The sequence below is a fragment of the Camelus bactrianus genome, chromosome 9 (genome assembly GCF_048773025.1).
Source record: "Camelus bactrianus isolate YW-2024 breed Bactrian camel chromosome 9, ASM4877302v1, whole genome shotgun sequence".
NCBI classification, from domain to species: domain Eukaryota; kingdom Metazoa; phylum Chordata; class Mammalia; order Artiodactyla; family Camelidae; genus Camelus; species Camelus bactrianus.
This window is the reverse complement of record NC_133547.1, coordinates 10113822-10138922: the sequence shown is the minus strand read 5'-3', so window position 1 is coordinate 10138922 and position 25101 is coordinate 10113822. Positions and strand designations below refer to the sequence as shown.

At 49.6% G+C, this 25101-nt stretch overlaps 1 protein-coding gene across 3 annotated transcripts; it reads right to left on the bottom strand.

Moving 5' to 3' along the window:
• Positions 1-3127: 3127 nt before the first annotated feature.
• Positions 3128-24016, bottom strand: PHLDB3 (pleckstrin homology like domain family B member 3). Of its 3 annotated transcripts, none has more exons than XM_074369516.1 (16): positions 23881-24016; positions 23058-23297; positions 22103-22285; positions 21681-21818; positions 19619-19747; positions 19220-19381; positions 18134-18244; positions 17889-17972; positions 17467-17577; positions 11153-11252; positions 10914-11004; positions 10741-10828; positions 10517-10573; positions 7338-7557; positions 6648-6733; positions 3128-5603 (listed from the first exon to the last, which is right to left on the bottom strand). In XM_074369516.1, the coding sequence occupies exons 2-16, from the start codon at positions 23280-23282 to the stop codon at positions 5469-5471; spliced, it is 1920 nt and encodes a 639-aa protein (XP_074225617.1). In that variant the 5' UTR covers positions 23283-23297; positions 23881-24016; the 3' UTR covers positions 3128-5468. The 3 variants fall into 3 exon arrangements, with proteins under 3 accessions (XP_074225617.1, XP_074225616.1, XP_074225618.1); XM_074369515.1 differs by having other exon boundaries at positions 23058-23315; positions 23881-23994; XM_074369517.1 differs by having other exon boundaries at positions 23058-23427; positions 23881-23992.
• Positions 24017-25101: the final 1085 nt, after the last annotated feature.

The following is a 25101-nucleotide window of genomic DNA, read 5'->3' as shown; positions in this document are numbered from 1 at the left end:
AGGCAACCCTGGCCTTGCCCAACCAGGCCAAATCAGCGTCCGCTGTGGGGTGCGACACCCGCCCCTGGGTGCGTCACCCACAGCTGCCAAGGAGGGAAAGGGCGGGATTCAAGGTTCCCTGGCAGTTCCCAGGAGAAAGTCTGTGTGTTTGGGGTGGGAGGGGGGAGAGGGGAGAGTACTGAGGCTCACAGAGAGGGTCTACTCCATACCTAGCATTCAGTAAATACTGAATGGGTGCCTGCAGCATGCCAGCTTTGAGCTGAGTGATGCTGGAGACTAAGACAGAACCAGCACCTGTCCTCACAGAGCTCACAGTCTGATGGGGGAGACAGATATTAATCAAATAATCATACAGATTGTTATTTATGAGGACAATGAAGGAAGAAGTGTAGGGAGCTACAGAATGGTGTGGAGTCTAGAAGTGGGGGCTGGTGGGTGAAGCTTCCCTAAGGGTGTAAATGGAGTTGCCTTAGGGTCTCAAAGACTTGAAGGTTTAGTCCGTGAGGCTGGTGGGGAATGGGAGGGGCAGATCCCATTAGCAAGCAGAGGGAGCAGCCTGTGCAAAGACCTCTGTGGGAAGTAGCATGGACCATTCAAAATACAGAAAAGAGCAGTATGCCTGGAGCTCAGAAGGTGAGAAGAAAGAGGTGGAAAATGAGGCAGAAGAGCCAGGCAGGGGCGAGATCATTCGGGGCATCACAGGCCCTGAGAAGAGATTTAAATTAATTCTGAGAAAGATGGAGAATGTTTCAGGGGGTATAAATAATCTGGGGGATACAATCAGATTTGCTTTTTAGTCTATAAGTCTGGCAAGTGATGCAAAAACTGGTCAAGAGATGAAAAGGAAAGAGGGAAGAGTGGTTCCCTAATCCCATGGAATTACATGGCCATGAAGACAGACCAACTACTGGTCTGGGCAGCAACGTGAGTCTCGTAATTCTATGTTGAGTTTGGGAGACCTTAAACAAATAAAAGATAGCATGTGACTCCATTCCTATGTCTAGAACAGACAAAACTAATCAGTGGTGAGAGAAATCAAAACAGTGGTTACTTTGGGGAGGGCACTGCCCCGGAGTGAAAGTAAGGAGACCCCACTATCTTCATCTGGGTGATAGTTACATGTGTGTACAAATATGTGATGAATCACCAAGCTGTATGGGGTCTACTTATGCACTTCAATGACTGTGAACTATTCTTACAAAAAGAAATGGGGGGTGTAGTATAGCTCAGTGGTAGTGCTTGTGCTGAGCATGCACAAGGTCCTGGGTTCAATCCCCAGTACCTCCATTAAAATAAATAAATAATAAATAAATAAACCTAATTACCTCCCCCCCACTCCCCCCAAAAAGAAAAAAGAAGTGGGGGGAATACCACTGTGGCCTCTATTTAAAAAAAAACAAAACTGTAGAAGGAGTGAGAGAGAAGACCAGGAGACCAGGGAGGGAGCTGAGCAATCTCCCAGGTAAGAAAGAAAGAAGCAGCCCCTGGCAGCTGGGAGTTGCCTGGAACTCACAGTGAGGCCTGGGCCCTCTGTTACACCCCAGCATCAACAGAACACTAACATCAGACGGGACCACCCAGTGACCTGGATGGAGAGAGATACACAATCAGGACCATTGCCTGAACACAGAAAGAAAGAAACAAACAAGAACACTGTGTGAACCACGAAATAACTAAGCATCTCCATGTATAAGCAAACATAAGTGACTGTATTGTATTGTATTGTATTGTATTATATTATATTGTATTATATTATATTATATTATATTATATTATATTATATTATATTATATTATATTATATCATATTATATTATATTATATCATATTATATTATATTATATTTTGAGCTACAGCTTTAACTGTGCTTTGTTTCTCCTGACTCATAGATAAGATTTAGCTATGGCGGGAAAAATAGCGGCTGTGTTCATAAAGATTTTATCCATTCCCCTGACCCCATAGGGCACCCCTGTTCCCCAACAATGACTATCAATTCAGTCACCTAGGTTGGGTCACCTGGGATCAGGCTGAAGCTCAGAGAGAGAAAGTGAATGACTGATCATGAAGTCATTCAGCACTGCCCCCTGACTCTCTGCCCCCCAGCCTTGAAATCCCAGCCCCACTTATGGTTTGCTGTGTGACCCTGTCTAAGTGTCTTAACCTCTCTGAGCCTCTGAGGTGTCTGGTTTCTAATGAAGGAGAGTCTTTCAGGGTGGAGTGAGGCAGTGGACAAAGTATCAAGTCTGAAGTCAGACAGACTGAAATTTTAATCCTCTCTGCTGTGTGAACTCAAGCAGCTCCATCTCCCTCTCTGAACTTCAGCTGCCTCCTTTGTCAAAGGGGTCTGAAACCTCCTGTCTCCTGAGGGATGGAGTGAGGCAGGGTGACAATACTATTATTATTGTGTGCTCAGGAGCAGAAGGCCCTGCAGGCTCCAGCAGCGTGGGAGAGTTTCAGGGAGGAACCCCAACTGGCCAGACCAGAAGAGCTGGCGTCTTGGGAGGGAGTGGGACCCAGGGTGGGGAGTCTCCTCTTGCTCAGGCCTGCCCGGATCCTGGGTGCCTGAGCCTGGAACCAGAGCCCCTGCCTGGCCCGGGGCCAGAGACAGAGGAAGGTTTGAATGCTGGGCCTCTACTTACACCAACTCTGTGACTCTCCCCAGCTCCTCTCCACAGGGGTCACTGCAAAATGATTTAGAATTGGTTCCCCAGATAGATGAGCAGAAGGGTCAGTGTGGAGGCACCACATCCCCAGCCCTGGAGTTCAGGCCAGGGCCTCAGACAAGCCTAGGGTGATATTTACTATGGGTTTTCTGTCCCCTGGGGAAGAGCAGGCTTGAGTCCAGTGACGTTCCCAGCCTGTCTCAGACTCACTCCCTCTGGGACGTGCTGAGATGTGTCAGAGAAGGGGTGGGGTCAGACTCAGGGCTAGCTACATAATTTGTGGGGCTCAGTACAAAATGAAAATATGTGGACCTGGTTCAAAAGACAGGAAAGAGTGTTATTAAATAAATATAGTATTGTGCACTTAAAAATCTGTTAACAACAACAACAATTTGTTGACAGGATTGATCTCATATTAAATATTCTTACTGTTGAAAACACACACATAAATGGACACCTAGGAAATGTTGGAGATGGATGCATTTATTACCTTGATTGTGGTGATAGTGTTATAGGTATATACATATGTCTAAATCCATCAAATTGTATACATTAAATATATGCAGTTTTCTTATATAAATTATACTTCAACAAAGCTATAAAAAATAAAAATTTTAAAAGTAAATGCACAAAAAAAAGGCACTAAAGTAGAAACTCTCTTTTCCTTTCTTCCCCCACCTCTCTCAATCCTTACGGTGTCTAATGTCATGTGCCCTTGGGCACAAGGATACTCGTGGGGCGAGCACAGCACAGACCCTCACAGGTATCTAGAGACCCTGCCCCCCAACTAAAACAACCTGGGTTCCCCTTCCACTAGCTGCCCGCTGCCAAGTCCCACTTGAGATGCCATCAGGCATGAGATGCCTGACCTTCCCGGGGGCACCCAGGCCCCTACCAGAGCTGGAGGATAGCAGAGGTCACTGGGCAGGGGCAGGCAGACAGAACATGTCCCGAGGAGATGGGAGATGGCAGGTGTGGGACCCTGTTTGAGCCGAGGCCCCAGTCTCCCTAGTTCATGCTCCATGAAACTTCAGACTCCACTTACAAAACACAAATTCAAATACAAAATTAAGAATTTTCAGCCAAGGAGCTTTTCTGAACTCAGAGACCTGTCAACTATACTAGTCACACGCTTATGATGCTGGTTCCAGAAAGAGAACCCAGTTTGTAGACGGGCTGGGGGAATGAAATGATCCAAAAATGATCTCTGACATCTGGAGGTAGAGGCCAAGGAACACCTGGGGTCCCCAAGGGCCTGGGGATGGGAGTGTTTGCATTCCCAGGCCTCAGGGGGCACATCTGGATCCTCAAGGAATCCTGAGACAGGACACCCAGGTCCTGAGATGTGAATCAGAGACCGAATGCTGTTCCAGAGAGGTTTAAGGGAGGAAAAGACCTGTTCCACACAGTGACAGCCCAGAGTCGTCAGGGCAGTAGGGGAGCCCAGGTGACTGTGGAAGCCTACCAGAGATCAGGGAGAGCTTCCTGAAGGAGGGGACAGACACCTCGGGTGAGACTTAAAAGATGAAAAGTTCTATGTCTGTCTTGTTCACCACCGCCCCATCCTCAGCATCTTTGTCATCAATTTATTCAACCATAAGACAGTCCCTCAACACCTAGTTTGCAGATAGGCCCTCTGCTGTGTGCGAAGGACTCAGTAATGATGGAAACAGCCCAACTCCCACCTCCTGGGGCTCCCACCCAGCACCGGAAACACAGTCATCAGGAAAGATGACCCAGAGTAGTCAAGACTGTGATGCGGAGAGCACAAGCAGAGTGATCAGGGCTAGGGTGGGAAGGCCTGACTCAGTCAGGAGAATCAGGGATGGCTTCCTGGAGAAGGAAACATCTGATCTATGACCTAAACGCTGAGGAGTAGGGCGGAGTGGGGAAAGGTGATTTAGCAAAGCGAACATTATGTACAAAGACCAGACTGAGAGGTGAAAAGATAGCATTTTTTTCACTTTCATAGAATATAATGTGCCCTATGGTCCTGGGGACACAGTCGTGACCAGGACAGCCCTGGCTATGCCCTCATAGATCTCCCTGTCCATCAGGACATGGGTCCATCACCAGTGATGATGCAGGATGTTCAGGGATGGGACAGCTTAGCTCAAAGCCAGGGCTTGACCCAGCTAGGGGAGTCAGGAAGGGCTTCTTGAAGGAGGCGACATCCCAGTTAAGGCCTGAAGAATAAGGAGCTGGCTGGTTAAGGGAAGGGCAGAGGGAATGACATGTGCTAAGGCCTGGAGGGCAGAAGCCTCTGAGTTCCCAGAAATTGCCAGTAGCCCAGTCAGGTCCAAAAGGGTGGAAACAGGCGGGCCCACAAACTGAAAAAACAAAATTGCCACAAGACTAAGGATGCATGCCTCCCCACTCTCCCTCTCCCAGCCATGACCTTGGGGTGGAAGGCCTCCATTCCTAAAGGGGAGAGCTCTCACAGATACCCATACCTCAAGGGTCCTGCCTAGGAGCCAAGGGGCCCTGGACCCCTGTGCTGGGAACCTCAGCAGTAACCACTGTTTTCCTTCCATGTTTAATTCGGTATCACAGGAGCACCAATAAATAGTTTCTTCCGGTCCCCGAAATCTTCCTCCTGCCCGGGACAGAGCACCAGGGGCTGGCTTCCCGTCTGGGGAAGGCACCTGCAGCCCAGAACATCAAGGCTTAGACCAGCCCAGCCTCGAAAATTCCCAAGAGAGTTCCAAAGGGGAGGGGCAGGGCTTCCAGGTGGTGGGCGTGGCCTGGGAGGAGGGCGGGCAGGGCGGGGCCTCGCTAGGACGTCCCCCTGATAGGGTGTGGCCAATCAGGGGGCGTGGTTCTCGTCAGCGGCTGTCACGATGACGTCCATCCAAATACGCATGGCCTCAGGGCTCGGGGCCACCATGTAGAACAGGCGTTCATAAGTTTTGACACAGAACGTTAGGCGAGGGTTGGGGCTCTGGAATAAGTAGTGGAGTAGAGGTAGTTAAGAGAATGGATACGGGTTCACCTGCTTCGAATCCCACCCTTGCTAACTGACATGCTGTGTGGCACTGGGCAAGTTATTTAGACCCCCTGAATGTTTCCCCATCTGTCTTCCTAAATGATGCTACCTACTTCACTGGGTTATGACGATTAAATGAATCAACACAGGAAGGCGCTTAGAATTTTGGGAGCGAGAGGAATTTAAAAGAAGGACTCATGTCCTCTCCCTCTAGCTTACCTTCTCCTATATTAGAAATATGGATATTCTAATTTCCCCCCTCCCCCCGAATCTAGGTCCCCTTGGTTTGTAACTGGGGAAAGCTAGTGTCTACAATCCCTGTATTGAGTATTCACTTGCCAACCTTGAATAAAGTAAATCCCTTACATCTGTTATCTATTTTGAACCTCAACTCTAAGGAAATGGACTGACGGCTCATTTCGCAGGTGAGAAACTACGACTGGAGAAGGGAAGTCATTTTCCTGATGTCCCACAGCGGGGATTCCAACATAAACTCTAAAAAGCCACAGTCGGTCACTCTCCAGAGCTTTCTAAACATTGTATCAGTTGCCAACATGTAGATTTCTGGCACTGCATTTTTATAAAAGTTCCAATTCCTGAGTTCTCAAGGAAAAAAATAAATATGGATATGACACCATGGGGCCCATTCCCTTTTGGCAGTTCATGGGCAGATGCTGAGAAATGATCATGTCTTTTCGATGTTCCCTGGCTGCCTCAGTTCTCACCCTGCCCTTTTTCAGTCTTTTAGTCTCAGCTTGGCATCTGAGTTTGCCAAATTTTTGCTCTAAAACTTTTGTTCCAAGAAGAGTTACAGTGGCTGAGAGCCAGAGAATGAGCTCTTAATTTTTGGTCCCTGCAGTGAAATGACCATTGGTCTCCTCGGCTGGATGGAGGACCCTGACAGTAAGGGCTGTGGGTGGCCTTTCCTGGGAATAAACTCAGGCCTGAATGCTGAGGCTCCAACCAGGAGGACAGGGCAGAACCCAGCAGGGGCTTCACCTTGAAGGCACAGCGTAAATGGTCATAGTAGACTTCCTCGATGGCCTGGAAGTAGATGACGCCTTTTAGCTTGGCCTCTTCTTTGTCTGATGGAGGGAGGTGAGGGAGAAACAGAGCCAGTGAGAGGTGTGTGTGTGTGTGTGTGTGTATGTGTAGACGTCAGGGCAGGAGGGAAGTTATTGGACCCAAGTCCTGAGACTGGGGTTGGCATAAGGAACATGGTGACAGATTCTGAAGGTCCCTAAAGTAATGTGGCTGGGAGGTGAAGCGAGATGGAAGACTGAGTGTGGAGACTGGACAAGATTGGAGAATGGGATCCTGGGAGCTGGAATCCTAGGTCCCCGAGAGCCTTGGTCCAAGAAGGGAAGGGACTCAGGGAGAGGTTCAGGTCCTTCCTAGAGAGGAAGGAGGAGGGGCCTGGACCCCTGGGTTTAGGGTGCTGGTAATGTCCAGACTCCTCCTGTGTATCTTATCTTGGGGTTTGGGAAGCCTGAATTGTACAAAACTGTTACCCATGTTACTCAGGAGGGCTGGGTCACTAAATGGGGAAGGGGCTAGGGATCCAGACTCATGGGCCTAAGAGAGAAGAGGGCCAGGGGTGAGACTTCTAGGTCTCTGGAGTAAAAGTCTGGCATCACCTCTTCCAGGGTCCTGGGGGCCTGAGGCCCAAGGCGGCCAGGCTGCGCTTACCCGCATAGTAGGCCAGGCGGCGGGCCTGGCGGTCAAAGCAGAACCACCTCTTCCTCCAAGTTTTGATGCGGCCTCCCATCTTCACCAGGGATCCGCGGCAGCATGCCCCGGACACCTGTATATGTGGGCAGTTATCCGGGTTGTGGCCCCAGCGTTCTAGGTGCTGCCGCAGATCCAAGACTCGAGGGCCTGGAGGGCCAGATGGGGGAGTGGGAGGGGCCTGGGGAGGGAAGAGAAGGGGGCAGCTGACGTTGTAGGGTCAGGAGGGGGTCCTGTAGCTCCAGTGTAAGGCTAGGCATGGCCTTTAAACAGGAACATCAATAATGACGATCAAGGTGATATTTCCAACAGCTGCGCTAATTGACTGACATTGCCTGGGGCTTTACCAGCATCAATTCCTTGACTCCCCACGGCCACCCTTGGGACAGGGCTACTATGAGCCCCATTCTTCAGATGAACACACTGAGGTACAGAGAAGGAAAATAATCCAGCCAAGGTCACACAGTGGCAGAGCTGGGATGCAAACCCAGGTCTTCCTGACCCTAGCACTGACCCTGAAACACTAGAGGCATGTCACAGAAGTAAGGGACCCTGATGGGACCTACTGCCTCTGTAAAACAGGAGCCAAATAGTGAGTGATTAATAAATTAGAGCACTGTTTCCATTATTATTATTGCTGATGACATTATTTTTGTGATGAAATTAGTGATTATTACCTGTGCTAAGCACTTTATAGGTATAATCCCTTTGCCCCTTCAAACTCTCCTGGAGGGTAAGTACATCATTTTACAGATGTGGAAGCCAAGACTCAGAGAGGTTAAGTAACTAGGCCCAAGGCACACAGCCAGAGCTGACCGAGCCAGGACTCCCCAGGCAGAGTGGTCATCTCAGGTGGCCATAAGGGGAGAAGAATTAAGGCCATGAAAGTGTCTACTGCCCCGAGGCCCAGCCTGATTATACCTATTCTTCCCAAATCATCCCTGCAAAGAATGGTAAGATCCCCATGGCCACGCTGAGGCTCAGAGCAGTACATCTCAGGCTTCAGCATGCAAGTGGACCCTGCAGGGATCTTGCAAAAATGCAGACTCAGATTTAGTCTGCACAGGGACCCTGATGCTGCTTGTCCACGGACCACACTTTGAGTACTGGGGGCTGAAAAGACTGAAGCAAGGCCAAAGCAAGAAGGGATGAGAAACAGAGGTGAGACTCATTGGATGGAGACAGAGGAGAGTGAGGAGGGGAAGTGGGGAGGAGCCCGGAATGCACAGGAGGGGAAGGGGTGCTTAAAGGGCATCCCCGGGGTCATCTCACCAAATCTGCACAGTAACCCTAAGGTTCTCCATGTATGGAAGGTCCCACTAGGTGTCTGGCACCATGCCAAGTGATCACCTCGTTGCCTCTCCCAAACAACTGTCCTCATTTCACAGAGGAGGAAACTCCCATCAGGCTTTCTGACCTGGCCATTCTGATTCCAGCCATGAATCCCAAAGACACACTTGCTTACGCATACAAGAAGGCAGCCCGAGGTGTAAGGGGGCGGTGGTGGGGTGACAATGCAGACAACACAGGGCAGGCTGTTTAATAAGTGATGATGTTACACAGCAAGTGCTTCATTTTTAATGAGGTAGAGCTTAGGCCTGACAACCCAGAAGGCTCCACCGGCCTTCCTGCTTTATTTCTCTCCCTGGCTCTTAACGGCACCTGACCTGCTACTTGTTTTACTTATTGATGTTGCTTTTTGTCTATTTTCCCCGCTACACACAGCTTCCCCGAGGGCAGGGATTGTCACTTTGGTCACTGCTTTCACTCAGGGTCTACCACATGGTAGGCACTCCTTAAATATTGGGTTGAAATAAATAGGGAAAGGCCAAATGGCTGAGAAAACAAAAACCAGGTTGGGAATGATGTGCTCATTTACAAGGAAAATAAATTCACAAAATATGGTCTGACTGATGTCTGGAAAAGTAGAAAAAAAAGATCTGAAGGCTTCTCAACAATAGAAAACACCTGCACTTCAAGCAGGGCAAAGGGAGACCTTCACGTTCCCAAATTCTATAGTGTTTGTTATAACAAAAAAGTATCCGTGCTATTAGTGGAGGTAAAAATAACATTTTAATAAGAAGCTGTCAGCTAAATCCAGAATATGAGAAACTCTACAGGATAAGTGACTTTGTCCATGAACAAATGGCATTTTTTTAAGTGGGGGAGGGAGCAGATTTCAGAAATTTTTAAAAAAAAATTTCGAGGAGGGTAGGTAATTAGATTTATTTATTTACTTATCTATTTATTTTAATGACGGTACTAGGGATTGAACCCAGGACCTCCTCCATGGTAAGCAGGAGCTTTATCACTGAGCTGTACCTTCCCCCCATCTCAGAGATTTAAGAGACGTTTTAACTACATGCATCGGGTGTGCTTTGTTTGGATCCAGATTCAAATAACCAACTTTAGAAAGACATTTTGGAGATCATTAGGGAAACGTGAATATGGACTATATATTAGAATGTTCCAGTATTTTAATAATCTCATAAAGTATGACAGTGGAATTTTTCTTACGTTAAAAAAAAGCTTATCTGTTGGAGATACATAGTGAGGTATGGATGAAATGATACAATATCTGGAATTTGCTGTAAAATATTCCACTGCAGAGTAAAGTATGGGTGAAATGATACAATATCTGGAATTTGCTCTAAAATACAGGAGGAATCAGTACAACAAAGTTGGCAAGGAAAACAAGATTCAATATTGATAATCCCTTGAGCTGTGTGGTAGGTATTTGGGGCATTTATTAATCTATTCTATCTTTGAACATGCTTGGCTATTTCTGTAATAAAAGTTTTTTTAAAGCAATCAAACAAGTAAAACAGAATTTAAAGTAGTATTTAAAAGCCCCAGCATGTGGTTACCCTCATTCTACAGTAAGTGCTGACACTGTCACCCACTTACAGGAGAGGAAACTGAGGCACAGAAAACCGAGCATGTTACCCAAGGACGTGCCATGGAGACAGAAGACCCTGAGGGAAACAGAAACTAGGTCTTTTGAGCCCCCCTTTCCTTGCCAAGCTGGGGACACTTTTCTGTGCCACTGGAGGAGAGGATGGGGGAGATGAGAAAGGCCACAGGCCAGGGGGCCAGACAGAGCAGGGGAGAGGAGGGGGAGGGGGAGGGGGGGGACTGACCATGATGGCAGGTACAGCGGGGCCCGAGGAACCTTCCGTGCTCCTCCTGGTCCCTTCCTGTGGATGTGAAAGAAAGCATCAAGGAGAATGCTCACATAAGAACTGGGGACAATGTCCTGGGTTCCTGGGTCCTGAAGGAGGAGGGGCGGGGGGTCTGGGCTCCTGGATCTGAGGGAGGAGGGGCTGAATCTCCTGACCCCAGGGAGGAGGGTCTGGGGTCTCACCCTGGCCTGGAGCAGCCGCTCCCTCTCCGCCACCGCCTGCTGCAGGAGCCGCTCCATGCGGGCGATGTCTGGGTGGAGGGCCCCACAGCTGGGAGGAGGGGACAGAGACCAGGACAGGTTACAGGGGCCCAGCCTCTTCCTCCCATCTCCCCACCTTCTCCCTGACATCTCACCTATTCCCGGGGCCACAGTTCAGCAGCTGATAGAGGGGGTGTCTCCCAGAGTCTCCTGCTGCTGGTGGGAGGGCCGAGGCCTCCAGGGCTCCTGGGGGGAGAAGAGCTGGGGCTAGGGGGCTGAGATTCTCCCATGTCTAAGCCCCTCCATCTCTCACCCAGTGGAGGCACCCAGGTTCCTGTGCTGCAGAGGGCTGGTGACGGGGGAAGAAGGAACAGGGGACGGCGGCTATACTCACCAGTACAATGGAGAGACAGAGGCCGCGGGGATCCCCTCTGGCTCCCTCTCTCTCCCCTCTTCCGTGTTAGGCTTCCCGTCCTCTGCAGGCCAATGGAGCCCTGAAAACACACAGGGCCCACGCACACCGGAAAAGATGCTCAATCTCAACCATTAAGTCAGAGAACCGCCAAGTAAAACCACTATCTCATTGGCACAGATCAAAAAGCGACTGTAAACATGATGCTGAGTGAAAGCAGCCAGTCACAAAGGACCACACAGTGTAATGTCCAGAAAGGGCAGATCTAGAGACAGGAAGTGGTTTAGTGGCTGCCAGGGGCTGGGAGGAGAGGGGAATTGAGGGGTGACGGCTAAAGGGGACAGGGTTTCTCTGAGGGCAATGAGTATACTCCAAAATTGATTGCGGTGATGGTCGCGCAACTCTGTGATTATACTAAAAACCACTGAATTGTACACTTCAAATGGGTGAATGGTGGGGGCAGGGAATAGCGCAGTGGTAGAGCTCATGCTTAGCATGCACGAGGTCCCTGGGTTCAATTCCCAGTATCTCCACTAAAAAAACTAAATAAATATACCTAATTACTTACCCCCCAAATAAATGGGTGAGCGGTAGACTAGGTGAATTATTATCTGGATAAAACTGTTGGAAAAAAAAAGCCCACTGTGCTGGTGAGGATGTGGGAAACCCAGACACTTTCCCATTATGCTGGGGCATGTTTTATTGGAACTACCTTTATGGAAGCCAATTTAGCTCTTCTTCAAAAATCAAAATGACAAATGCATAAACCTTTGAGCCCCAATTCTACTTCCAGGACTATATAGCCTGTGGATACACTCAGACATGTGCAAAATGACCTGAGTTCAAGGTTACTCCCTGCAGAAGCCTGGGGACCACCTAAGTGCCCATCACAGGGGCTGGGGTCTATAAATCAGGGATCATTTGTCCAGAGGAAAACTCAGAAGCATATGAAAGGAAGAGGATGCTCCTCATATCAAGTAGAAAATCATGTCCAAGACAAAAGCAAGTACAGAGCAGTGGAAAGAGGATACTACCCATGCATAAAAAGAGGGGGAAAGGATATACATGACTGACTGTATCAACACAGAGTATCTCTGGGAAGATGCAAGAACCTGGTAGACCTGGCCGCCGCGGGGAGGGGAACTGCGTGGCTGGAAATAATGGCGGGAGGCTTTTCTCTGAATATCCTCCTGTACCCTTTGAACTTAGAACGAGGGGACTGTTAGGTTTTTAAAAAATAAAAAATAAACATGACAACCAAATGGAGCCTGTGTTCCTGGACCAGAAAAAAATTTTTTTTGTTTGTTTTTTTGTTAGAAAAAAAACATTTGTGGACAACTGACAAAATATGAGTAACATCTGTGGACTTGAACAGTATTATTTCAATGTTAGCTTCCTGAATGTGGTCACTGCACTGTGGTTATGTACGAGAATGACCTTGACCTTAGGTAATAAATATAGAAGTATTTAGGGGTAAAGGGGAACTATGCTTCAGAAGAGAATACATTGTGTGTGCGTGTGCGTGTGTGCGTAGAGAGAAGAAAGCAAATGTCAAATGTGGGAACATGTTAATTACAGAATCTGGGTGACAGGTATACAGGAATTCTTTCTACTATTTCTGCAATTTTCCTGTAAGTCTTAAATTATTTCAAAATTTAAAAAATACCAAAAAATAAAAATAAACTTATTTGAAAGTAAGTAAGTAAAGAAATAAACCTGAAATAATTTCTTAAAGAAAAAAACAGCAACAGCTCTGCATGAAAATAAAAAACAATAAAAATAAATAAGTTGCATAATTTGAGCACCGATAGGGATATTCATTGCCATAGATGGTAACTCATCCAATATATGTAATCCATGAGTTAATAATAATACTAAAAGAAAAATCGAATTGATCACCTTGGAGGATGCAAGAGAACCAGTCCTTTATTCTAAAGACAGGTGAACAAAGTGAAACCATCAAGCATTTTTCCTCCATTTCCTACAAAAAACCATATCCCTGGGTAGCCAAATAATCAACGAAGGCAAGTCCTTCTTTATAGAAATACTTCAATCAATAACTAAAGGACTGACAGATGGAATTTTACCACTCATGACCTCTAGTGAGCCAATCAACAAAGGCACGGAGGCCACAAAAAGAGAATCAGATGTACAGCCCCAAGAATACTTGCCAAAGTGCTGACCCTGCATCTGCTCAGCGCCCCCATCAACTTTATAGGAAACAAAGAGGCAGAGCGAGGTGACATGGACCCCCGTGGATGCAATCAGCAAACCCTGCCTGGGACACTCTACAGAGCAACAACCTGCTTTCTCCACCAGATAAATTGCAAGGGGGACAATAAAAGAAATGGTTGGGTTTGGGGTGGGGTCTATGGGTTAAAGGAGACTTAAAAGAAAGACAGAGCCATGGAGGGGGAGAGGATAGGTCTACCATAGCTCAGTGGTAGAGCGCGTGCTTAGCGTGCACAAGGTCCTGAGTTCAATCTCCAGTACCTCCATTAAATAAACAAATAAACCTGATTACCTCCCCACTTCCAAAAAAAGACACCCACACAGAAAAGACAGCCACACACAAAAAAGTAAGACTCAACTATAGTTTTTAGGGATAGACACATAACTGGTGGAACTTTAAAGAAATTTAAGAAAGATACTACGATAAACATCAGTCCAGGGCTACCGTCCAGGAGACTGATGCAGGGGCACGTGGGGGCTTCTGTACCAGCTGCCAGGTCTATCTCCTGACCCAGGTGGCTGGTACCAGACTGTTTCCATATAATAAATGTAATCATTAAGCTGTGTATGTGTTGGATGTGATTTTCTATATTTGTATTATTATTTTTAATAATGAAAAGTTTAAAAAAAAACATAGCCAATATTTATCAAGAGCTCAGTCTGTGCCTAACAAGGTACTGGGCACTCAGCAGGCCCATTTCAGCTTCTGACAGCCCTGGGAGTTGGGAAAGTTTGGCTCCACTTCATAAAGAGGAAACGAGTCCTGAGTTTCTGTACCCCTTCACACTTTCCTTCCTTCAACTGATCTTCCCCACACTTCCTGGCTGAGAGAACATAGCACTGAGGAAAAAGGCGAGTAGAGAGACCCAAGCCCTGTCTGTAAGGGACTTCCGTTGTAGGAACTGAATGACCCGTCATATAAGTGTATTGTCAGAAACTGCTGTGAGTGAAGAGTGTTATAAAAAAGGATCACCCTTACATCTATCAAAATTCATCAAATTGTACATTTGAAATATGTGTATTTACTGTACAGAAATTATTCCACAATAAATTAATTTTTTTAAAAAAAGGATCATCTTCCAACTGGAAGACCAGAAACAGCCTTCTAGACACTGACTCTAAGGCTCAAAAAATAAGAGTTGGCCAGGGGAGACTGAGGGAAAGGGTGTTCTAGGGGCAGATCAGCAAGTGCAAAGGCCCTGAGGCAGGAACAAATATGGCATTTTGGTGGGTCAGCACTCCTGCAGCTGAGCAGAGTGAATATAGGGAGGAATGGTGAGAGATGGGCAGGGGCCAGATCATGTGGAGACTGTGAGCCATGGTGAGGAGCCTGGAGGAATTACTGAAGGCTTTTGGTGGGAAAGTGAAGTAGGAGGGATGAAAGTCACTCTGGCTGTGGTTTGGAGAATAGATTACTGGGAGACAAAAAGTAAGATGGAGACACCATTGAAGAGGCTGGTATAGGGTCACAAAAACCAGAGATCAGGATGGGAGTGGATAGAATAAGGATGATAAAAGTTATAATAATATTAATCATTATAACTGTAATCAGAGCAATAGCAGCCCACATTTACTGAGCACCTACTGTATGCCTGGCAAACACTAAGCACTTAAATGCGTTAACCAATGAATGCTGTTATTAGTCCCATTTTGCAGCTAAGTAAACTGAGGCACACCCGTGTATCTAAGTTCAGCCGGCTAGGAAGTGGCAGAACAGGTATTGGAACTCAAGCAGAGTCGGTATACTTAGGCATCATGTGATCCTGGGAAGAAGGGGTGGAACTTGAGAAGGATTTAATAGGACTTGGAGGGAGAGAGAGAAAGGGGCAAGGAGGAGCAATTTGTTAATTCCTGCATCCATTTAGCCACTGTTTACTGTTTATCTGGCTGAGTAAATAAATATTCTCTGGGCTCTTTGTGTGCCCTGAGGACTCCCATTGCTCCCTCTGACCTAGTGCTAATCAGGTGCCCACTTGGATTCTGAAGGATGCCTAAGAAACCCTCGTCTCCCAAAAGGCACAGGCTGTGGAAACAGGCAGACCTGGTTCAAACCTAGCTCTGCCGCGAAACTGGGTGTGTGCCTTTGGCAAGTCACGTCTCTTCTCAGGCAGATTCCCCCTCTGTAATGTCCCGCCGCCATGCCGTGGCTGATGCATGGGTTCACCGGGTGACCTCATGTGAAGCACAGAGAAGAGTGCCCAGCACAGCCACCAGTGCCCAGGGGCCAGTGTCTGGCCCCCAGGCGACCCCAGGTGCAAGGTGGGTACCAGATCCATGCCGGTGGGTATAGGGTCCACCTGGCTTAGAAGCTCCATGTCCGCAAGGGCCAATAAGTCAGGGAAGGGCTCCGTAGGAATGGACACGGCTTCCCACCAAGTATTTATACATACACAATTCACTTATAAGGGTCATGTTTACCCTAAGTCATGTTGCCTGGCAACAGAGCTGACAATCCACCTTTATCACCCTTCTAGGGGAACCAGCTAGAAAGATCTGCTAACCATTTACCCAGATAATAATAGAACCTACTTCTGCAGGCTCTTCTGAGCAAAAAATAAAATTTTATACATATATAATTTCATGAATATATAGTATATACTGTTGAATTATATGTCCATGAATTCTATAATATAACTTTTATATTAATATATATATAATTTTATACTATACATATATGTAAAATTAGGTTGAAGCATGTCAATTGTCAATATTTGACTGTTTCTAACCTCCAAATAATAGCAATTCCATATGGTTTAAAGAGATAAGATGGCTTTGAGTAGACCCTGGCCTAAATTAAGCTCTCAAAAATTATTATTAATAATATTAGTGTTGTTAATATTAATTAACAAATAAAGAATATGTAGCATATTATATCAGACAACATAATTAACAATTATATTTTACCCTAGACAATGTGATTAATCGATAATAATTAATAGTGTTATTATTATTGTGTGTACAAAGCCACACACAGAGATCTTTATGACAGCATTGCTTAAACTGCAGAAAACCTCAAATCACCATCCGCAGAGGGAGGGGTAGCTCAGCGCCCCCATGTAGGATTGTGTGCGACACAGAAGCTCAGAATAATTAGAGCATAGGCTCTGGAAATAGTGCCTGGGTTCAAATCGCTAGCTGGTTAAGCAGCACCTCTCTGCCTCAGTGTCTTCATCTAAAAATGGAAATAAGAACCTAGCTTGCAGAGTTGTTGCAAAGTCTTAATGAGTGAACCCATGGGGAACATTTAAAACAGTACCTGGCACCCCATAAAGTCTCAACGAATATTTGCTGTCATTATTACTGTTCCTGTAGACATTGTTATCATTAGAGTCATTAAAAAGGATGAGGCACATCTGAGTGTATCAACAGGAAACAATCCCTGTGACAGTCTTAAGTTAGAAAATAAAAGCCAACAAGTAGCTAAGACACCCTTTTCTTGGAAAAAAAAATTTTACATGATATAACAAAAGCTACCAATTTCTAAGCACTTACCCCATGTCCATGCAACTGAAACAAAACTTTTTCATTGCGTATTTACCCCTGCGTCACACACATTTACTCTATTTCATTAAAAATTTTTTTTTAACTTTTATTTTTAATGGAAGTACTGGGGATTGAACCCAGGACCTTGTGCACGCTAAGCATGCCCTCTACCAGTGAGCTATACTCTCCTCCTACTCTATTTCATTTAAAAAATTGATAGCAACCCACTCAACAAGTGTTTTAACCCATTAATACGTTGGGTCCCCCCAGTTTTAAGCAGCTCTGGAAGGAAGGATATCCAAGAGACAAGGAGCTGCACTGCTTCTGGGGAAGGGCTGTGGGCTTTCTTATCAATATGTCCTCTTTGGTCGCTTTTAAAATTTACACCTGGGTGGGCACGTTCCCATTTCTCCAAGGGAAGGGTGGGGTGTTAGGCAGAAGAAAGAAAAAGAATAATAAAGCTGGAGGCTGATAAAAATAAAAATACCCCCTGATCAACCTTCCCTCTCCCCCACGCCCCACGGCAGAGAAAGCCCCTGTGACCAGGGAGACCCGGGGTAACCGAGGCATTGAGGGGGCACCTGGAGGGAGCTGTGAACGGAGAAGAGGCAGGAAGAGGTGGCGGCGGCAGCATGGGCAGTGGGGTCCTGGAGAACCAGCAACTGGCGGTCTGTTTTCTGGGTGAACAGGAGCTGCAGGAGAGGGGGTGAAGGTGGGTGACTGCTGGAAGGATGCTCTGGCCCCTGCCTCCAGTGCCAGCCCATTTCTTGGATGGAAAAACAAAGGCTAAGGTCTCAAGAGAGCTGAAATGTGGTCTCAGTGAGGGAGGACTGTGGACAGAGGCTGCTGGTTCCCTGAGGAGGAGGGCCTGGAGGCCTGAACTCCTGGGTCCCAAGAGTGAAAGGGGTCAGGAGTTGAAAATCCTGGATTTCAAGGGGGTCGAGGGCCTGGCTTATTGGGTCTGAGGGAGGAGGAGGCAGACAGGTACATGAAATGCCCATACCTTAGTGAGGGCCTGTTTGGACTCAGGGAAGTCCCCGCCAGGGGATCCCTGAAGGTGATTGAGCTCCAGCAGGCGGCTCCGTTCCTAGGGGAGGAGCAAAGGCAAGACCTCAGCGACCACCACACCTTGGCGCCACACGGGACCATCTCAGCAGCTGTCCTGGCGCCAGGAGACATCTGCGGTGCAGGGGTGGGGTGCCCCCGGGGGAAGTGAGGACAGCGGACAGGTGTCTGGGGCACCCTTACCTGCGTCAGGGCCTGAAGGGCCTCCTCCTTCTTCCGGCTCAGCCCCCGGGTCTCAGCCGCCATCTGCTCCCCCAGCGACCTGAGCTGCTCCTCCAAGACCTGGATCCGGCGCTGTGGGCAGCCCAGGGCCCTGGTTACTCAGCTGCCCCAGGGGCCCCGGCCGGCTCCCACAGAACCACGTCCTCCTTGAGAGCCTGGGGTTTGCTCCACCCCATGACAGAGACCCTGGGACCTGGGTGCCTGGGAAGGGGTGGGGGACTCAGGGTTAACCTCCCTGGTGCCCTCTTCCCTTCTGGGGGTCCAAAGAGGCCTGAGTGGGTTGGCGGGACGGAGGATCCGATATACAGAGACTGAGGGAGACAGAGACCCAGAGAGAGTCACTGAGAAAGAAAGAGAGAGAAAGGGACAGATAGAAAGACAAAGCAGACTAGATACAGAAAAGAAGACCCACAATAGACCCCAAGAGACAGACATGCAGAGAAAAGAGACAGAACAGAAACAGGCAGAAGCTGTGTGAGACTGGAAGGGAAAAGAGAGAGTGGCGGGAGAAAGATCCAGAAATAGAGGTGGAGAGAGGAGAGGCAAGTCAGAACTTCCTAATCCAAAACTTCAGGAAATTTTGTATTAAATATAGTCAAATATGTCGCTTTTTCCAGCAGGACCTGTCAGATCCTTGACATAAAGCTCCGAGAAAAGACTGGTGGGAGCATCTTTTGGGATGAGGGCTTGAGAAGCATGGAGTATAGTGGTGTAGCTCCAGTGGGTTCACATCCCAGCTCTATCCTTTAAGTGACCTTGGAAAAGATTACTGGGGCACCTTAACCTTCAGGTTTTTCATTTACAAAATGGGAAAAAATAATGAATTTTCTCCAGGGATTGTTAAAAGGATTCAATGACTAAATGCTCAGGAACCATTTAGGACCATGCCTGCTACACAGTAAATGCTCAATAAACATCAGCGATTGTCGTTACTAATCTGAAGAACAGGATGCAGGGAGGACATGAGGACCGAGAAGGGACCAGACATGGCGTGGAGGAGGCAGAGGGCAATGGCGAGGGAGGCAGGGCCAGCCCAGCCTGACCCACCCTGTGCTGCGCCACGCTGGCCTGTAGTTCCTGGACCTTGGGGTCCCGCGCCCGGGCCCCGGGTTTGTCACGATCCTCGTCCTCCCGCCGGCTCTCCTGCTCCAGCTGCTGGAACTCCAGGTCCTCGTAAGCATGCTGGGCCACGTCCAGCTGTTCTCTCATCTGTTGGTGGGAACACAAAAGGGCTGGAGGCCTGGACCCCTGGGAACTGGGAGGGTCATGGGCTGGGGCCAGGATTCCTGGGCAGTGAGGGAGGGGAGCCTGAGGACTAGACTTCTGAGTCCTGGGGGTTAGGGGGCTGGGGCCTGAATTCCAAGATGGGTGGGAAAGGAGGGGGCTGTGGGCCTGGATGACTGGGTCCTGAGTGGCCTGGACACTGGGTCCCTGAGAGGGTCTCACCTCCTGCACTCTCTGTAGAAGCCGCTCGCGCTGGTCTTCCGGCTGCAAGTCAAGCTGTCCCTGGGCCTCCTGGAGTCTTTGGCGAAGACCCTCTACACGAGCCCGCTCTTGGCTCAGCCGCTTTTGATCCTGAATGAACAACCAGGCTCTTAGCCTCAGCCTGAGCACGGGGAGGGAAACAGAGGCCAACCAGGGCCAGGCCTGCCAGATTCAAGGCCCTCCCTGCCTGGGGTGTCCCCCTCCCTGCCTAGGGTTTCGGCTCCATGAGGGCAGGGACCCTGTCTGTCTGGTTCACCCTGCCTGTCTGGAAGGAGGGCACAACATGAAGCAAATGAATGGAAGCTGAAAAGTACAGGAAGTGTAGGGGGCAAACTCTGGTCAAGGAGGAAGGTGGGGTGGAGGGAAGTGGGAGGGAGCCAGTGGGAAATGGCAATGGAAAGGCAGGCAGGGAGCAGCTCATATCGGGTTTGGCCCACCAGGCTGTGGAGCCCAGATCCTGGGAGCCATGGAAGGACTGAAAGGATGGAGCAGGTCTAGGTGTGGAATCGTCCCTCAGGGAGATAGTTGAGGGGTTGAGACCAGCTCCTTCATGAGTCCTCCAGGCAATGAAAAGGAGACCACATCTGAGGTCTGGGCAGTGCAGAGGTAAAGAAGACAGTCTAGACAGAGAGGTTTAGGGAGCACAAAGAATAGGGCATGTGGACTGACAGGCTTGTCAGTTACCTGTCAGGACTGACAGGTGAGAGATAAGGAGGCGTGCAGAGCGAGGCACAGGACTCTGGCCTGGTGACCAAAGGGACAGTGAGACAGGGACAGTGTGGAAAAGGGAGTTGCTGAGGTCAGCTTTGGATATGGCTAATGAGAAGAGGCCAGACTCCTGGGTCTGAGGGAGGAGGTGCTGGGGGCCTGTGCTCCTGAGTCTGAGGGAAGAAGGGCTGGACTCCCAGGTTCTGGGGCAGGAGGGAGCATGCAAGAATCAGTATCCTAGGAAGCAGGACACATAGGTCTAGATTTTGGGAGAGAACTCAGGGCTGGGAGAAATACAGGCTCTTTGAGGGTAAATGAAGACCCCAGGGCCTAGCCCCAGGAAATTCCAGTATATAAGGATAAGGGTAAAGAGAGAGATTGATAGAATTACAAAGTTACCCTTTTCCAACCTATAGTGCTAACCAGTCTAAGCCATGACCACCAGTGGATGTTAAAGCCTTTAGGTAAATGATTATTATGCAGTGATCAGAGTGACCTCACAGAAGAGACGATGCTCCCCTGACACAGTGCACAGGAAGCACTACAGCACATCTGAATCTGATCCAGCCCCTGCATCTAACCAACCACCTGCCTGCAGGAAGAGACACGAGATAAAGGACACCCCAGGCACACAACCAGCCACGTGCATGGGACCTCCTCCAACAACTAGGATGAGGGGGAAACAGTCAGGAACCATTAGAGGTGAAACAAGACACACAAGGCATTTCAGCCGATTACAATATATTGGCCTTTCAGGGACCCGATTCAAACAGCCGACTGTTAACTGTCGTTTTTGAGACAATCCGGGACCCACAAAAACTGGACTGGAAATGAGACAATATTAAGAACTTATTCATTCTTAAGGTGTAATAATGATATAGTGATAATGTTTTTTAAAAGGCAATATTTTCAGGCAGTATGATCTCTGAGATTGGTTTTCAAAACTAGGGACGGGGAAGCAAATCGGGGGATATGAAACCAGACTGAGAATTAATCACTCAGCTGGGCAGTACATCACCTGGCAGTCCTCTAACTTATATTTTTTTGGTTTGAGTTTTTTTCACAATGTGACATTTAAAGAGCAAAGAGGGATGAGGCAAAGGAAGATGCCCCATTCAGCCAGGTCCCAAAATCATGGACAGGGAGGACGGAGGAAAACAAGGAGAGGCATACGCCCACCTCCCCACCCCCAGCCCAAGTATCCCCATTTGGGGAATGGGGGTAACCCGGGGGCCCAGGTCCTAGGAGCACCACCAGGCATAGCCGTCCAACAAGGAAGAAAACTGACGATGAAGACCCAGCAGGACGAACAGACCTGTTCCTGTTGCTCTTGGCCGCCCTGCTCTGCGTCCACCTGCTGCCCCAGCAGCTCCCGGAGCTGCTCCTCCTCCCGCCGAGCGGCCACTCGCTCCCCAGCCAGCTCACCCCGCAGCAGGGCCACCTCCACCTCCATCTGAGGAGAGAATGCAAGGGCTGGGACCCAGAGGCCTGGGTCTGAGTAAGGAGAGGGCTGGAGGCTCGGACCCCTGGGTCTGAGTGAGAAACCTGGGAATCTGAACCCCTGGATTCGGAGGGCGGATGGAGCTGGAAACCTAGGAATCTGAACTCCTAGATTCGGAGGGCGGATGGAGCTGGAGGCCGAGTAGGCTCCCGCAGCAGTTGGAAAGGACTGGTAGCCTGGCCTTGAGGGTCCCCTAAGAGTTGGGGCCAGATTTTGAAAGAGCTCTGCAGCCTCACCTCGATCCTCAGCTCCTTCCGCTGACGCTGTAGCTCCTTCACTCGCTGCTCCATCAAGGCCACGCGAGTCAGTGCCTCCAGCTGCTGTGCTCGAAGCCGCCGCGCCGCCCCTCGCACCCCTTCCCCAGACTGAGTGGGTGCGGGGGGCGTGGCCGGAGTCTGAACGGGAGGCGGAGCCTCGGCCTGAGGTTGGAGAGTATGTGGTCAATTGAAGAGGACTCGCCCCCTACAGTCACTAAGTAGGTCTGTTCCCCACCCCATACCCCACTCGGAGGGTCTGAGTTGGCCTAATTCCACCACGCTCTTTCATTCGAGGAGGGAAGGGTGCAGGTCCGCTAACTGCTCGGCCCCAGGAGGTGGCCCAGGGGCTAGTAATCTGAACAGGGGATAAAGAGCCAACTCAAGGATGGTGCTTCTTTTTCTCTCTCCAGGTCCCATTCTCTTGGGGTCACGTCCTTGTAGGCCCTGCATCTCTCTTTCTCTTTCCCCGGGTCTCTCTGAGTGTTTCCTCCTGTTTCTCTGGATTTGTCTTCCCGACTTACTGTCTGTCTTCTGTCTCTGAATAGCTATTTCTCTTTCTCCCTCGGAGTATCTCCCTCTCAAGGTTTCTCTGTCTCTATTTCTGTTTCTCTGAGCATCTTTGTTTCTGGGTTTCTCTGTGTCTCTATCCCCGTCTCTTTGAGGCTCTGTCTCTGGTCTTTCAGTGTCTCTGTCTCTTGTGGATCTTTGTCTCTCTGTCTCCTTTGTCTCTGGGTCTCTGTCTATCTGCTCTCTCACTTGGTCTGGGTCTCTCTGGCTCTGGGTCTGGGTCTCTGACTATGGGTCTGGGTTTCTGGCTCTCAGGAGTCTCCATATCTCTGGGTCTCTATCAGGTCTCTCGATACCTATCTCACTGTCATCCACTTGGGTCTGTCCCTCTGGGTCCCCAGTGGCTCTCGCCCTCCCGGTCCCTCACCGCATCGCGGCTGCTCTCAGTGCTGCTGCCTTCTCCCACTTCTTCCTCTTCCTCCGCCTGCTGCTCCGCTCTTTGGGCGCTCAGAAGATCTGCAGGGGCCTCGGGCACCTCCTGCTCGCGGGGGTCCTCGGGGTGCTCCTGAGGCTGAGTGGTCTCTTGAGACAGGATGTCTGCGTCGCACTCTGGCGGCGGGGTCCCCTCGTCTGGGTTGCTGCGCGTCCCCATGGCCGCTGCGGGGTCCTGTTGGGTGGGCGGGGCCTGGAGTTCCGGGGGGCGTGGCCCGGTAGCGTGGGGGCGTGGCCCAGGGCCCTGAGCGGCCCCCCCCCCCCCCGTAAGCTCTGGCTCTGGGAGAGTGCTCCAGAGGTGGGGCCTAAGAGTTCAAAGGATGGGGCTGAGCATTCTGGAGGTGTGGCCTGGAGTTTCTAGGGGCGAGGTTCGACGGCTCCTAGGGCGTCACGCCCCTGGAGGCGGGACCGGAATTTGAGTCCGGGGTCCCAGGGCGCCCCCTGCTGGCCTCTCCCTGCTATCCAGGTGTCGAGCCTGCACTCTCACAGCAGCTCCCCACAATCCCTTGGACCACTTTAAGCGACCCTATCACCTTCTCCTTCGCGGACTCTGGAGTCCGGGCTCCCGCCCAGTAATCTTAGCTCCGACCCCACTGTGTAAGGGAGCGGCGCCCCTGCCGCCTCACCCAGGGATCCAGGAGTCGGGACTCCTGCTCTCCCTCTCTCTGGACAAACCAGGAGCTTGAGTCTTCCGCTCTTCCCGGAGCGAGATTCCCGCACTGCAGCCCCCTCCACGCCCGCAGACCCGGGCCCCTCACCCGTTCAGGCTCCGGCGCGCTCCGCTCTGCGCTCCAGCGCTGCCGTTTCTGCCCACTAGACAGGTGGCTGGGAAAGAGGGAGGAGAGAAAGGCTGCTCTGTTCCCCCTCCCCAGCAGCCCGGAAGTGGAGGGGGGGCCAACAGGTCTAACAGCTCTGGAGGGAGGAGAGAACGACCAGCTTGCCCCGCCCGCAGTCGCCACATCTGGCCTTCCCGGCCCCACCGGCCCCACCCTCAGAAAACCCAGCATGACGACCCCCTCACTCCGCCTCCAGCGCCCCCATTCCTGCCCCCTGGAGGGCCAGGCGCCTTGGTCACCTATGTATAAGCACCTCCCTAATGCCCAGACCCTGGGAATCCAGAAGGGAAGAAGGGAATGGAGACAGGGGCCTCTCCCCTCTAATGAGCCCTTTTGAAGGGCCCCGACCGGTTTGGGGAGCTGGACAAGGGGAGGGGGTGCCCTGGGCTGAGTAGGAGACCTGCCCAGAGACAGGGGAAGTGTGACCTCCCCCACTTTACTATGGGTGGAGGGCAGAGGTTAAAGGTGTCAGCCAGACCCTTTCCTCTCTGGGCAAAAACAGGAAAATAACTGGAATGTGAGAAAGGATTATTGGATGTCAGGTGCTATGTATATAAAGACTTCACACACATAAATTTATTTCATCCTCACAGCAGCCTATAGAGAAAGGGACTATTATCTCCATTTTAGGATTAGGAAATTTAGGCTGAGCAGAACAAGTGCACACAAAGTCTACACATGATATTAACACCATATTTGTCCTCTGGAAAGTCCATGTTCTTAACCATTAGGTGTACTGTCACTCAAGCTAGGAAGTGCCTGGGAGATCATTTCAGATGAGAGTAATGCTAATAGTTAACACTGATAGGTCTGCCATGCAGGCAGTGTGCCAGCCACTTCATACATATGGACTCAGGATCATCACAACACCCTGTTATTAGTACTATTATTTCCATTTTACCGATGAGGAAACTGAGGCTCAGAGAAGTGAAATGCCTTCTCCTGGGTCCCACACGGGGAAGTGGTTTAAACTTAAGACAGTGTTCTAATTCAAGGAGCTGAGAAACCCTGCCCCAAATATCTGTTTGCTTCTGATCTTGTGAGTTAGAAAACCTTCTCCTTCCAGGCTCCCAGTGTTTCTACCCTGCCCTGCTCCCTGGTCTCTCCAAGGACCAGAACTAACCACAGGCACCTCAGCCTAGA